General features: G+C 48.3%; 1 protein-coding gene across 3 annotated transcripts in view; it reads left to right on the top strand.

Annotated features, from left to right (window-relative positions):
* The first annotated feature begins 4,727 nt into the window (after window positions 1-4,727).
* LOC142291709 (E3 SUMO-protein ligase RanBP2-like) overlaps window positions 4,728-14,849 on the top strand; it is a 189,831-nt gene continuing 179,709 nt past the window's right edge. For all 3 annotated transcript variants that reach the window (XM_075336442.1, XM_075336441.1, XM_075336440.1), the window contains exons 1-4: window positions 4,728-4,883; window positions 10,302-10,369; window positions 12,245-12,356; window positions 12,479-12,631. In XM_075336442.1, the coding sequence (XP_075192557.1) occupies window positions 4,812-4,883; window positions 10,302-10,369; window positions 12,245-12,356; window positions 12,479-12,631 (405 nt within the window). In that variant the 5' untranslated portion in view covers window positions 4,728-4,811. The remainder of the gene's footprint in view (window positions 4,884-10,301; window positions 10,370-12,244; window positions 12,357-12,478; window positions 12,632-14,849) is intronic.

The following is a 14,849-nucleotide window of genomic DNA, read 5'->3' as shown; positions in this document are numbered from 1 at the left end:
AGCTATACATACAGGAGAGCTACACACGCGGGAGCTATACATACATGAGAGCTACACACGCGGGAGCTATACATACATGAGAGCTACACACGCGGGAGCTATACATACATGAGAGCTACACACGCGGGAGCTATACATACATGAGAGCTACACACGCGGGAGCTATACATACATGAGAGCTACACACGCGGGAGCTATACATACATGAGAGCTACACACGCGGGAGCTATACATACATGAGAGCTACACACGCGGGAGCTATACATACAGGAGAGCTATACACACACGGGAGCTATACATACATGAGAGCTACACACACGGGAGCTATACATACAGGAGAGCTACACACACGGGAGCTATACATACAGGAGAGCTACACACGCGGGAGCTATACATACATGAGAGCTACACACGCGGGAGCTATACATACAGGAGAGCTACACACGCGGGAGCTATACATACATGAGAGCTACACACGCGGGAGCTATACATACAGGAGAGCTACACACGCGGGAGCTATACATACAGGAGAGCTACACACGCGGGAGCTATACATACAGGAGAGCTACACACACGGGAGCTATACATACATGAGCGCTACACACGCGGGAGCTATACATACATGAGAGCTACACACGCGGGAGCTATACATACAGGAGAGCTACACACGCGGGAGCTATACATACATGAGAGCTACACACGCGGGAGCTATACATACAGGAGAGCTACACACACGGGAGCTATACATACATGAGAGCTACACACACGGGAGCTATACATACATGAGAGCTACACACACGGGAGCTATACATACATGAGAGCTACACACACGGGAGCTATAGATACATGAGAGCTACACACACGCGGGAGCTATACATACATGAGAGCTACACACGCGGGAGCTATACATACATGAGAGCTACACACGCGGGAGCTATACATACATGAGAGCTACACACGCGGGAGCTATACATACATGAGAGCTACACACGCGGGAGCTATACATACAGGAGAGCTACACACGCGGGAGCTATACATACATGAGAGCTACACACGCGGGAGCTATACATACAGGAGAGCTACACACGCGGGAGCTATACATACATGAGAGCTACACACGCGGGAGCTATACATACATGAGAGCTACACACGCGGGAGCTATACATACAGGAGAGCTGCACACGCGGGAGCTATACATACAGGAGAGCTGCACACGCGGGAGCTATACATACATGAGAGCTACACACGCGGGAGCTATACATACAGGAGAGCTACACACACGCGGGAGCTATACATACAGGAGAGCTGCACACGCGGGAGCTATACATACATGAGAGCTACACACGCGGGAGCTATACATACATGAGAGCTACACACGCGGGAGCTATACATACAGGAGAGCTACACACACGCGGGAGCTATACATACATGAGAGCTACACACGCGGGAGCTATACATACAGGAGAGCTACACACGCGGGAGCTATACATACAGGAGAGCTACACACGCGGGAGCTATACATACAGGAGAGCTACACACGCGGGAGCTATACATACAGGAGAGCTGCACACGCGGGAGCTATACATACATGAGAGCTACACACGCGGGAGCTATACATACATGAGAGCTACACACGCGGGAGCTATACATACAGGAGAGCTACACACGCGGGAGCTATACATACATGAGAGCTACACACGCGGGAGCTATACATACATGAGAGCTACACACGCGGGAGCTATACATACAGGAGAGCTACACACACACGGGAGCTATACATACATGAGAGCTACACACACGGGAGCTATACATACAGGAGAGCTACACACACGGGAGCTATACATACAGGAGAGCTACACACGCGGGAGCTATACATACATGAGAGCTACACACGCGGGAGCTATACATACAGGAGAGCTACACACGCGGGAGCTATACATACATGAGAGCTACACACGCGGGAGCTATACATACAGGAGAGCTACACACACGGGAGCTATACATACAGGAGAGCTACACACACGCGGGAGCTATACATACAGGAGAGCTACACACGCGGGAGCTATAGATACATGAGAGCTACACACGCGGGAGCTATACATACATGAGAGCTACACACGCGGGAGCTATACATACAGGAGAGCTACACACGCGGGAGCTATACATACATGAGAGCTACACACGCGGGAGCTATACATACAGGAGAGCTACACACGCGGGAGCTATACATACAGGAGAGCTACACACACGGGAGCTATACATACATGAGAGCTACACACACGGGAGCTATACATACAGGAGAGCTACACACACGCGGGAGCTATACATACAGGAGAGCTACACACGCGGGAGCTATACATACAGGAGAGCTACACACACGGGAGCTATAGATACATGAGAGCTACACACACGGGAGCTATACATACATGAGAGCTACACACGCGGGAGCTATACATACAGGAGAGCTACACACGCGGGAGCTATACATACAGGAGAGCTACACACACGCGGGAGCTATACATACATGAGAGCTACACACACGGGAGCTATAGATACATGAGAGCTACACACACGGGAGCTATAGATACAGGAGAGCTACACACGCGGGAGCTATACATACATGAGAGCTACACACGCGGGAGCTATACATACAGGAGAGCTACACACGCGGGAGCTATACATACAGGAGAGCTACACACACGCGGGAGCTATACATACATGAGAGCTACACACACGGGAGCTATAGATACATGAGAGCTACACACACGGGAGCTATACATACAGGAGAGCTACACACACGGGAGCTATACATACAGGAGAGCTACACACACGGGAGCTATAGATACAGGAGAGCTACACACGCGGGAGCTATACATACATGAGAGCTACACACACGGGAGCTATACATACAGGAGAGCTACACACGCGGGAGCTATACATACATGAGAGCTACACACACGGGAGCTATACATACAGGAGAGCTACACACGCGGGAGCTATACATACATGAGAGCTACACACGCGGGAGCTATACATACATGAGAGCTACACACGCGGGAGCTATACATACAGGAGAGCTACACACGCGGGAGCTATACATACAGGAGAGCTACACACGCGGGAGCTATACATACAGGAGAGCTACACACGCGGGAGCTATAGATACAGGAGAGCTACACACGCGGGAGCTATACATACATGAGAGCTACACACGCGGGAGCTATACATACATGAGAGCTACACACGCGGGAGCTATACATACAGGAGAGCTACACACGCGGGAGCTATACATACAGGAGAGCTACACACGCGGGAGCTATACATACAGGAGAGCTACACACACGCGGGAGCTATACATACATGAGAGCTACACACGCGGGAGCTATACATACATGAGAGCTACACACGCGGGAGCTATACATACAGGAGAGCTACACACGCGGGAGCTATACATACAGGAGAGCTACACACACGCGGGAGCTATACATACAGGAGAGCTACACACACGGGAGCTATAGATACAGGAGAGCTACACACACGGGAGCTATACATACATGAGAGCTACACACACGGGAGCTATACATACAGGAGAGCTACACACGCGGGAGCTATACATACAGGAGAGCTACACACGCGGGAGCTATACATACATGAGAGCTACACACGCGGGAGCTATACATACATGAGAGCTACACACGCGGGAGCTATACATACAGGAGAGCTACACACGCGGGAGCTATACATACAGGAGAGCTACACACGCGGGAGCTATACATACAGGAGAGCTACACACGCGGGAGCTATAGATACAGGAGAGCTACACACGCGGGAGCTATACATACATGAGAGCTACACACGCGGGAGCTATACATACAGGAGAGCTACACACGCGGGAGCTATACATACAGGAGAGCTACACACGCGGGAGCTATACATACAGGAGAGCTACACACGCGGGAGCTATACATACAGGAGAGCTACACACGCGGGAGCTATACATACAGGAGAGCTACACACGCGGGAGCTATACATACATGAGAGCTACACACGCGGGAGCTATACATACATGAGAGCTACACACGCGGGAGCTATACATACATGAGAGCTACACACGCGGGAGCTATACATACATGAGAGCTACACACGCGGGAGCTATACATACAGGAGAGCTACACACGCGGGAGCTATACATACAGGAGAGCTACACACACGCGGGAGCTATACATACAGGAGAGCTACACACACGCGGGAGCTATACATACAGGAGAGCTACACACGCGGGAGCTATACATACAGGAGAGCTACACACACGCGGGAGCTATACATACAGGAGAGCTACACACGCGGGAGCTATACATACAGGAGAGCTACACACGCGGGAGCTATACATACAGGAGAGCTACACACACGCGGGAGCTATACATACAGGAGAGCTACACACACGGGAGCTATAGATACAGGAGAGCTACACACACGGGAGCTATACATACATGAGAGCTACACACACGGGAGCTATACATACATGAGAGCTACACACACAAGGGATCGACACACGAGGGAGCTACAGATACACACGTCACATGTTGCGCAGCGCTCACGGGAGAGAATGCGTTGCTGCCGTGACGTCACCGCGCTTCGCACGTATTATCAGTTTCTATTCTATGGCTGCGAGGTTTCCCTTGCAATTAGAAGGAAATGACTCTCAGTGACGTCACTTCCGCTTAGCCGCCAGTTCTGCGTGAGCGCCATCCGGGAAGTTTTCGCCGCTGTGTGAGGCTCGCACGGGCCGTGTGTGGAGGCGCACCGTGAGGATGAGGCGCAGCAAGCCTGAGATCCAGAAATACATCGACAGCGTCCAGAGCGGCGCGGCTTCTCCCCGGGAGGTGAGCTCCTCCTCCCCGCACACAGCCGGCATCCAGCCCTCCGGAACTGCATGGTGCCGGCCCCGTCCGGTGTTCTCCTGCGCCGTATGACGGGCCGACCTCCAATGTTATCACCTATTGTGTGGCTTGTACCTGTAATGTCCCTGGTGTCAGGCCACCCTACATGGGCCCCTCTGGGTCGGTGATGAATCGCTCCGAAGTCCCAGCACCTCTGACCTCATGTCTGACACAAGAGCACGCAGGCCAGTGATTGGCTGCCGCAGTCACATGTCTGTACGTGATGTCATCAGATGAATATTGATTTCCTTATTATAGTACATCTTTCCTCTTTAATCCCTGACAGGCTGTTATCTGACTACCCAGGTTTTACCTATCAGACATTATATCAGTGGTCTGAGTTGGCCATTTACACCCAGATAATATTGTGAAGCCAATCCCCCTCTTCCTTTGGGATCTTCCTTGGTTCTGACCGCCCTACTGCCCATAGTGGTGTCTTCCAGATGCACCCATTGTGGTTATGCTGGTCACATCAGCAGGCTTTGGTCACATCAGTCGGCCATTTAGATTGCAATTGGTCAGATGTCTGCACATGTAAAGGCAGTTATTCTCCCCGAGGGACAAAGGGTAGGGATCCCCTGTTTTAGTGGATCCCCCCCAGCCGATCACTCCCTCTCACCTGAGCCACCACTTGAACCACCAATACAGGAGTGTATCATTGATACATACCAGGGGCATTTACCCATACATTTATTTCTCATAAGGTTTGCAGTTTCCATACATACCAGGGGCACTTACCCACACCATTATCACCTAGAAGTGTTACAAACCAAACATCACGATTCACAGAATTTTTCATCACCTTTCTGCTACGTCCTGTCTACCTAAAGAACATTGAGGTGTGTCCCAGGTGTTACACACAAGGGATCTTTTGGAGCCTAGGGAGACTCTTTCATTGACGTTTCCAACCCCCTTTTAACAAATAGATTTGTCAAATGCTGTAAAAATATTTTCTATAAGGATGACAAAAGAATACTGATATCTGTACATTCCAACAAAAGGTGTAAAGGCATAATACCAGTCGGTCATATACCAGTACAGAAGCAATTGTCTGTTGCTAGGAGACTCATTACTAAATATTTCTCATAGATTCATTTGTCCTTGAACAAGACCAAATGTGTGGTCGAAACATTGGACTTAATCTTCATATGGCTATGCACAATAAATATACATCTTTGGAGCATCATTCGTTTCTTATATCTTAGTGTGCCGGAGCTTTTTGTAGTATTTTTTGGACTTTATTTTTCTCCTGAGCACCTACTAGTTTTATAGTCGAGCTGGGTCTAACCCGTTTTTGAGGGCTCAAATCGGACCCGACCCCCAGCCGATCACGCTGAGGGCTCGGATCGGACCCGACCCCCCAGCCGATCACGCTGAGGGCTCGGATCGGACCCGACCCCCCAGCCGATCACGCTGAGGGCTCGGATCGGACCCGACCCCCAGCCGATCACGCTGAGGGCTCGGACCCGACCCCCAGCCGATCACGCTAAGGGCTCGGACCCGACCCCCAGCCGATCACGCTAAGGGATTGGACCCGACCCCCAGCCGATCACGCTGAGGGCTCGGATCGGACCCGACCCCCAGCCGATCACGCTGAGGGCTCGGATCGGACCCGACCCCCAGCCGATCACGCTGAGGGCTCGGATCGGACCCGACCCCCAGCCGATCACGCTGAGGGCTCGGATCGGACCCGACCCCCAGCCGATCACGCTGAGGGGCACACATTGGCTATTCCAGTTTTGTCATCAGAAACTTTGTTTTGCTCCAAAACATCTAAAATGAGAGCATTAGTCAATTGAATGAAAAATGGCCCATTAGTACAGCTCCTAAGCCTCAGTTCACACATCGCAGATTTACACAACCAATACAAGCATGCATAGTGCTCTGATTTGCGGTAAAACCACATGCCTCATTTGTTTTCAGTTCCTATTTGTTTCTTTTCTGTAATCTGTCTCCATGGTTACAGATTACAAACAAATTACCTGTAGCCTGAGCCCTGCAGTCCTACAACATTCCAGCATGCCCCTACTTCTTGTGAGTAAACTTTCATGGGTTAATGGAGGACAGAGAGCCTCCGAAGGTTCAGGTTACATATGTTTGTTTTTTTTTATTCTGTAACCATGGACACATTGGTCTGCCTAGGAGCTGTAAACACAAAGCAGGGTATTTCTTTAACCAGTAAATCGCTCATGTTTACAGATTGCTGCTTTTATCTGGGGATTCTTACCCCCAAATTAACTATATAGAAAAACCTTTTCTGATGGTGCAGAAGAGACACATCGGCTTTATGATTCTGAGCATGAAGGACACAATCCAGCAGAGTATTAGCCATGAATCCACATATGTCCCTGCACATTCTTCATGCTTTCCTCCGACTACTGGTGACATGATCATCCACTGCCCACTATGCCTTAGCCCGAACTTGTATTAAAGGGAACCAAACATCAGGATTTTCGTGTATAAGGTGCAGCCAGTGCAGTGCTGGCACTATCAGGCACATTGTGTACATACCATTAGTGGGCAGCTCGGGTGTTTAGGCTGTGAAATCCAAGTTTATAAAGTTTGAAAATTCATCCACGTTTTGATTGACGTGTGCACCTCTGCTGATAATGTCCGGGTGGGTTATGCACATGATTCCCCCCGCCCCCGCCTGTTCCTCCCTCTCTTTGGCTGTATGTAAATTTCTCTATTCAGAAACACGGCGTCAGAGTTGGCGTCTGCGCATAGCGCTTATCTCCGGCGCCATGTTTCTGAAGCCCGCAGTACCTAGTATTGTGCATGAGAGGGCGGCTCGTGCGCCCTCGCTTCTTCAGATCTCGTTGTGACCGTGGGAGCGTGCGCGGTCACAACAGGACTGGAGCACAGCTGATGTTACCGATTAGCTGCAGCAGACGTCTGCTACGATATTGTCTGCTGCAGCTAATCGGTAAGATCAGCTGTGCTCCAGTCCTGTTGTGATCGCGCGGTCACAACGAGATCTGAAGAAGTGAGGGCGCATGCGTCGCCCTCTCATGCACAATACTAGGTACTGCGGGCTTCAGAAACACGGCGCCGGAGATAATGCGCAGGCGCCATGGAAATGAAGATTAGAAATTTACATACAGCCAGTGAGAGGGAGGAACAGGGTAGGGGGATGAATCATGTGCATAACCCGCCTGGACATTATCAGCAGAGGTGCACACGTCAATCAAAAAGTGCACGAATTTTCAAACTTTATAAACGTGGATTTCACAGCCTAAACATCCGAGCTGCCCCCTAATGGTATGTACAGCCTGTGCCTGATAGTGCTAGTACTGCACTGGCTGCACCTTATACATGAAAATCCTGATGTTTGGTTCCCTTTAAAGAAACAGTCTGTGCCAACCTGATGCATTTAGGCTGATTTATTATGACTGTTTTGCAGTGTTTGTTCACATCTTGCTCTTCATGCTCGCCGTACATATTAGATGGCTGTATAATTATCAGATGGGGTCGTACCCTAACCCATTTTACCGTGGCCACAGTTTCCAGGATACCCAAAAACTATTTTACATGTGTGTGTTTAATCTTTTTAAATTGGTTGCTAACTACTTGTGAAATCAAGCAACTTTTGTACCGTAATTTACCTCTGATGAAAAAAAGTACTAAGGCCCCTTTCACATTGTGTTTCAGTGGTTCCGTTGGGGCATCTGTCCAAAATACCGCCCCTCCCCCCACAAAACGTGTTTTGGACGTATGCTCCGACAGGGCCATTGAGTATAATGGAGCACACAGAGCAAGCATATGCTCTGTCTTGCACCATTTTCGGATCTATATGCTTTCTGCAGGTGGATGCCCAGATGTAGCAGACTACGTTCGGGTGTCCCCCTGCAAAAAGCATATACACCCGAAAATGGTGCAAGACAGAGCATATGCTTGCTCTGTGTGCTCCATTATACTCAATGGCCCTGTCGGCGCATACATCCAAAACACGTTTTGTGTGTGTGTGTGTGATTTCGGACGGATGCCCCGACGGAACCACTGAAACGCAATGTGAAAGGGGCCTAAAGGATTTTTTTAATTCTACATCTCAACGTTCATTGTCTGGGTGCCGGCCACCTCTGCAGTCTTTGCTGAAGTAGCCTTTGACCTTCTGGCAGCATTCAGGTGTTTTTGGGTCGGAGTCTATCAGCATGGCACATCCTGAATTGGCAATCTTTGCCCACTCTTCCTTGCAGTAGTGCTCCAAATTTGTCACATTGTGAGCACATTTGTAGTGTACAGACCCATCTTTGGGTCACCCACAGATTTTCAGTTGGTTCCAGGTCTAGACTTTGGCTGGGCCATGCCAAAAATGTGATCTTTTTCTTGTCAAGCCATTCTTTTTTTGATTTGGAGTTAATGCTTTGCGTCATTGTTGTGCTGAAAGGTGAAATTCCTCTACAGCTTTTTAGCAGAGACCTAAAGATTTTGTTGCAAAATTGACTATTTGCAACTTGTCATTCCTTCCAGTTAGACTAAAGCCCCAGTTCCAACTCTCGAAAAATAGCCCCAAAACATAATGCTGCCTCCACCATGCTTCACTGTGTGCATGGTGCTCTTTCGGTGATGCACAGTGTTGGCTTTGCTATAAACATACCTTTTGGGATTATATAAAAAGTTTAACCTTGGTCTGATCAGACCATAACACTATTTCCCACATGCTTCTGTGAGGCTTGATGTTGGTTTTGGCAATATATTGCTGGAGTTAGATGTTTTTTTTTTTGTAAGAAAAGGCTCTGATCTTTCTAGCCTACCTCACATGCCAGACATATGAATAATATGTGAGATTGTTGTCTCATGCACTACACAACAGTACTTGCCAGAAAAGTCTGCAGCTCCTTTAATTTTACTGTAGGCCTCCTGGCTGGCTCCCAGACCAATTTTTTTTGTCCACTCATCAATTTTTGAGGAACATCCAGTTGTAGGTAATGTCACGGTTGTGCCAAATTTAACCACTTTTTCAAGGAAACTTGTTCCATGGAATATCTGATTTCTTGAAAACACTTTTTTGTACCCTTTTCCTGAATCCTAATGCTGAACAATGAGATCCCTTTGTTGTGTTGTAAGCTGTTTATGGGCCTTGGTTTTTGATTTAATATGCAACTAAGAAATCAGAGAGTGGAGTTAATCAGAATCACGTTAAATGATTGCAGCTGTATACTGACTAATATTTAACATGAATTTAAAAAAATTACATTTTGTTTGGTATAAATCAATAGTACAAATGAAAATGAGTAACTGTTAACTTATCAGAGAAATCTGATACTACTTTTGTGGAAAGCTACGGCCATCTCACAGCTCCAGGAGTATAGAATCTGCAAACATATGTTTTGACTTTTTTTTTTTTTTTTTTTACCCCAGAAATCAATGAAAGGCTTTCTCATTGCCAAGTTATACTATGAAGCTAAAGAATATGACCTTGCTAAGAGGTAAATCTTCTTAATCTATTATATTTCCGTCATATAATTGTATTGTAATGACGAATATATGCAGTGTAAATTATACAACTTAAAGGGGTGGTCCTCAAGTACATTTTAATTTACATCTAAATGTCATAAACTTTTTTTTTTTTTCCTCTAATGTACTTTAATTTAAAAGTTCCTGATGACGTTTCGTTTCAGAATCCAGGTGCATGCTGGGATACTCAAACAAGTCGCCATCAGTGGCCAAAGACTGTGGTCACCGACGCAGCCTCTGCTCCTTCCCTGAAAAGTAGCGTCATAATTGACGTCAATGTTAGGGGCTCAGCTTGTCGGTTATCATTTTCGACGGATGTTCAGCAGATTCTTGTCACTGCAATATTCTTCTCAGTGCAGTGACAGTGCGCTCCCTCACTGGCGCTGATGAGTGACGAGCTAGCAAGAGAATATACAGTTAGTGTTGGGATAGGAAAGAAAGACGACCAGCCCGACTCCCCTTAGTGATGTCATTTGCGGGGGCCGCTCAGGTCTTTGCTCATTCCCTTTATCCTTTTAATGCACAATGACAGTGCACTCTTTTGGCAGCTCATCACTTACTAGAGCCAGCAAGGAGCGCACTGGAACTGTGCACGGAGAAGAATATTACATGGACAGTGACAAGAATATACTCAGCATCTATCAAAATTGACACCAGACTCATGCTCAGAAGAACAGGGATCAGACATTGAAACGGACATCACTGATTATTATTATTATTATTATTATTATTATTATTATAGCGCCATTTATTCCATGGCGCTTTACAAGTGAAAGAGGGTATACGTACAACAATCATTAACAGTACAAAACAGACTGGTATAGGAGGAGAGAGGACCCTGCCTGCGAGGGCTCACAGTCTACAGGGAGTGGGTGATGGTACATGGTACAATAGGTGAGGACAGAGCTGGTTGCACAGTGGTCTACTGGACTTAGGGCTATTGTAGGTTGTAGGCTTGTTGGAAGAGGTGGGTCTTGAGGTTCCTCTTGAAGCTTTCCACGGTAGGGGAGAGTCTGATGTACTGAGGTAGAGCGTTCCAGAGTTTGGGGGATGCACGGGAGAAATCTTGTACGCGATTGTGGGATGAGAAGATGAGAGAGGAGCAGAGAAGGAGATCTTGTGAGGATCTGAGGTTGCGTGCAGGTAGGTACCGGGAGACTAGGTCACAGATGTAGGGAGGAGACAGGTTGTGCATGGCTTTGTATGTCATGGTTAGTGTTTTGAACTGGAGTCGTTAAGTGATGGGAAGCCAGTGAAGGGATTGGCAGAGTGGCAAGGCTGGGGAATAGCGAGGGGAGAGATGGATTAAGCGGGCTGCAGAGTTCAGGATAGATTGGAGGGGTGCAAGAGTGTTGGAAGGGAGGCCAGAGAGCAGGAGGTTGCAGTAGTCAAGGTGGGAGATGATGAGGGCATGCACTAATGTTTTTGCTGATTCTTGGTTAAGGAAAGCACTGATGATGCTTCCTTTCATGGTGGGGGCGCAGGCTGCCTGCAACCTCTGCCCACTGATGATAATTCATTTGAGTATCCCAGCATGCATTGGGATTCTAAAACCTAGCGTCATCACGCCGGAAATAGTAAAACAAATAAAATAAAGAATTTATTGTGAGGGAACGATAGTTTATTAGATATTATATTACAAAAAGGATTAGATAAAGATATTAAATAACATTTATTGTAATCCTAAATCTCTATTTTCAGACCACCCATTTAATGACTTGAGCAATATATTGAAGGGGTTGTCTGGTCATAGATATCAGATTTGTGGGGGGCCCAATACCCGGTACCCCCATTACCAGCTGTTTTTCCCCAATTCTGACCGTAATAAATGGAAATCTGTTTTTCAGGTGTGTATCATCGTACATTAATGTCCAGGAAAGGGATCCAAAAGCTCACCGCTTTCTCGGGCACCTGTATGAAATTGATGGCAACGTGGAGAAATCTGTGGGCTGCTACAAGGTAATCTTGCGTCCCGCGCTGGGCAGCAGCTCTTACAGTTACTGTTTATTGCAAATTAGAAACCACTGACCTAAAAAGAAAATGTTTAGTGATAATTTCCTTATTTCCATTTTTTTTTTCAGCGATCATTGGAATTAAATCCCACACAGAAGGATCTTGTCCTTAAGATTGCAGAATTAATATGCACTATCAATGTCACAGATGGCAGAGCAGAATACTGGGTGGAAAAAGCAGCCAAGTTGTTTCCGGGAAATCCTGTCCTCTACAGACTAAAAGTGAGCCATATCTTTTTATTTTGATTTTCTGAAAATGCAGTGTTTTAAAACCGCAGCAACAACCAAACCAATACTGAATGTAGCCTCCGCCGATCAGTTCCCCCAACTTCATTTAGTGCTGTGGTTTTAGAGCAAGTCCAGTGTGCAGTAAGGCTATATTCACATGCAGCGTTTTTTGCTGCAGCATGTGAACATAGTCCAAGGGCACTAAAACAGGTTTCAGTTTTTTTATGCATTTTTTTTTTTTTTTTTTTTTTGCCAAAGCCCGAAGTGGATTAAAAAAAAGTTAAGTACTCTGTCACTTATTTCTCCTGCTTTTGCCCTCACAAAATTGCATAAAAAACAAACAAACTGAAGAAAACCTGTAATTGCGCATTGGTGTAGTCATCCATCAGCACTAACCATTAGGGCCATCCCTGCAGAGGTTATAGCTAGCGTAATCTTAAAAATAATTTGCTGAGCCACCCCATTTACCTCTATTACCCTTTTCCCATGCCCGGGTCAGGGTAGGATCCCTTAGCTGCGCTGTCTCAAACGCTTCCCGGGACACCTCCAGCTCTCTGACCGATGGGGTCTCTTCGACCTCTCCTGCCAACACCTCTAGGGGACACCTGTCGGGATTACCCTCTGTCCCTAGGTTGGTAACCCCTATGGCCGGTATCCCTGACTCGGGATCTTCGGGTTCTGCACCCAGACATGTTGTTAATTGGGGAGTGTTACTCTTTCTCTCCCATAGGTACCGAAACAACGGTAAATCTCCCCAGCACTGCCCTGTACGGTACAGTCTTTACCACTCTGACCACATGTTTTACGTCTCCTCATGGAGTGTAAAAGGACACCGGTGCTGTCGGATACTTGCGGAGTTCACTATGTATGCACACAACCCCGACCTCCCCCCTCCATAGGTTCCAACCCCGAGATCAATGACCCATGGACGAGGGTCACTATGCTTCTTGAGTCCAAGAGGGCCTCTGCTCGAGGTCCATTTATGTATACTTTACACAGATGGGGTTCAGGGATAGCATGTGCAGTGTTACTGTATGAGCATACATAGACACTCGGCGTGTGAACCTGCAGTCCATGGGCTCAGTAGTTAAAGGGTAATAAGCAGCAATATGTCCTGGCCCTTGGCACCGCCAACACTTCATAGCAGTGGCACCACCAGTTTTTGTGACCAATCTAGGGGACATTGGTCTTTCTTTGTCGCTCCATTGGGAGACCCAGACAATTGGGTGTATAGCTATGCCTCCGGAGGCCACACAAAGTATTACACTAAAAGTGTAAAGCCCCTCCCCTTCTGCCTATACACCCCCCGTGCTCACGGGCTCCTCAGTTTTTATGCTTTGTGCGAAGGAGGCAGACATCCACGCATAGCTCCACAGCTTGGTCAGCAGCAGCTGCTGACTAGGTCGGATGGAAGAAAAGAGGGCCCATAATAGGGCCCCCAGCATGCTCCCTTCTCACCCCACTTTGTCGGCGGTGTTGTTAAGGTTGAGGTGCCCATTGCGGGTACACAGGCAGGAGCCACATGCTGTTTTCCTTCCCCATCCCTTAATGGGCTCTGGGTGAAGTGGGATCCGGATCGGTCTCCAGGCACTGGGACCGTGCTCCCTCCGCAGCCCCTGGGAATCTGCAGGATAGGAGCTGGATATCGTCAGGGACAAAGCCCTGCTACTATGAGGTACTCTGTGTCCCCGTGGGGACCGCGCATGGAGCGCTGGTCCCATACACATTACAGCACTGCTGGGTGTGTTAGTGCGCCGGGCATGGAGCGCTTGTGCCAGACACTTTCCATCTCTGCTGGGTGTGTTAGTGCGCCGGACATGGAGCGTTTGTGCCAGACACTTTCCAGCTCTGCTGGGTGTGTTAGTGCGCCGGACATGGAGTGCTTGTGCCAGACACTTTCCAGCACTGCTGGAGGTGTTAGTGCGCCGGGGGACTACCGCGCGGCCGCGCTTATTGCCGGCCGCGCTTATAACTTTAGTCCCCGGCTTCTGCGGCCTAGTGTCGTTCTTTCCCGCCCACAGGCCTGCCAGTCAGGGGAGGGGCGGGACGCTGCACGGATCGTCAGCGGAGGGCTGGAGCATACATTAGTATCCTCCTCCCTCCTCACTCAGTACAGTGGGGCACTGGATTCCCGCACTTTTCTTGGGCACGCCCACGGTCTCCTCCTCCCCACAGAACGCCGGCAGCCATTCCTGTCAGCGATTCAGACGCT

This window comes from Anomaloglossus baeobatrachus, chromosome 2 (genome assembly GCF_048569485.1).
Source record: "Anomaloglossus baeobatrachus isolate aAnoBae1 chromosome 2, aAnoBae1.hap1, whole genome shotgun sequence".
NCBI classification, from domain to species: Eukaryota; Metazoa; Chordata; class Amphibia; order Anura; family Aromobatidae; genus Anomaloglossus; species Anomaloglossus baeobatrachus.
Note: the sequence above shows the minus strand (reverse complement) of the source record. Positions and strands in the feature narration are given on the sequence as shown.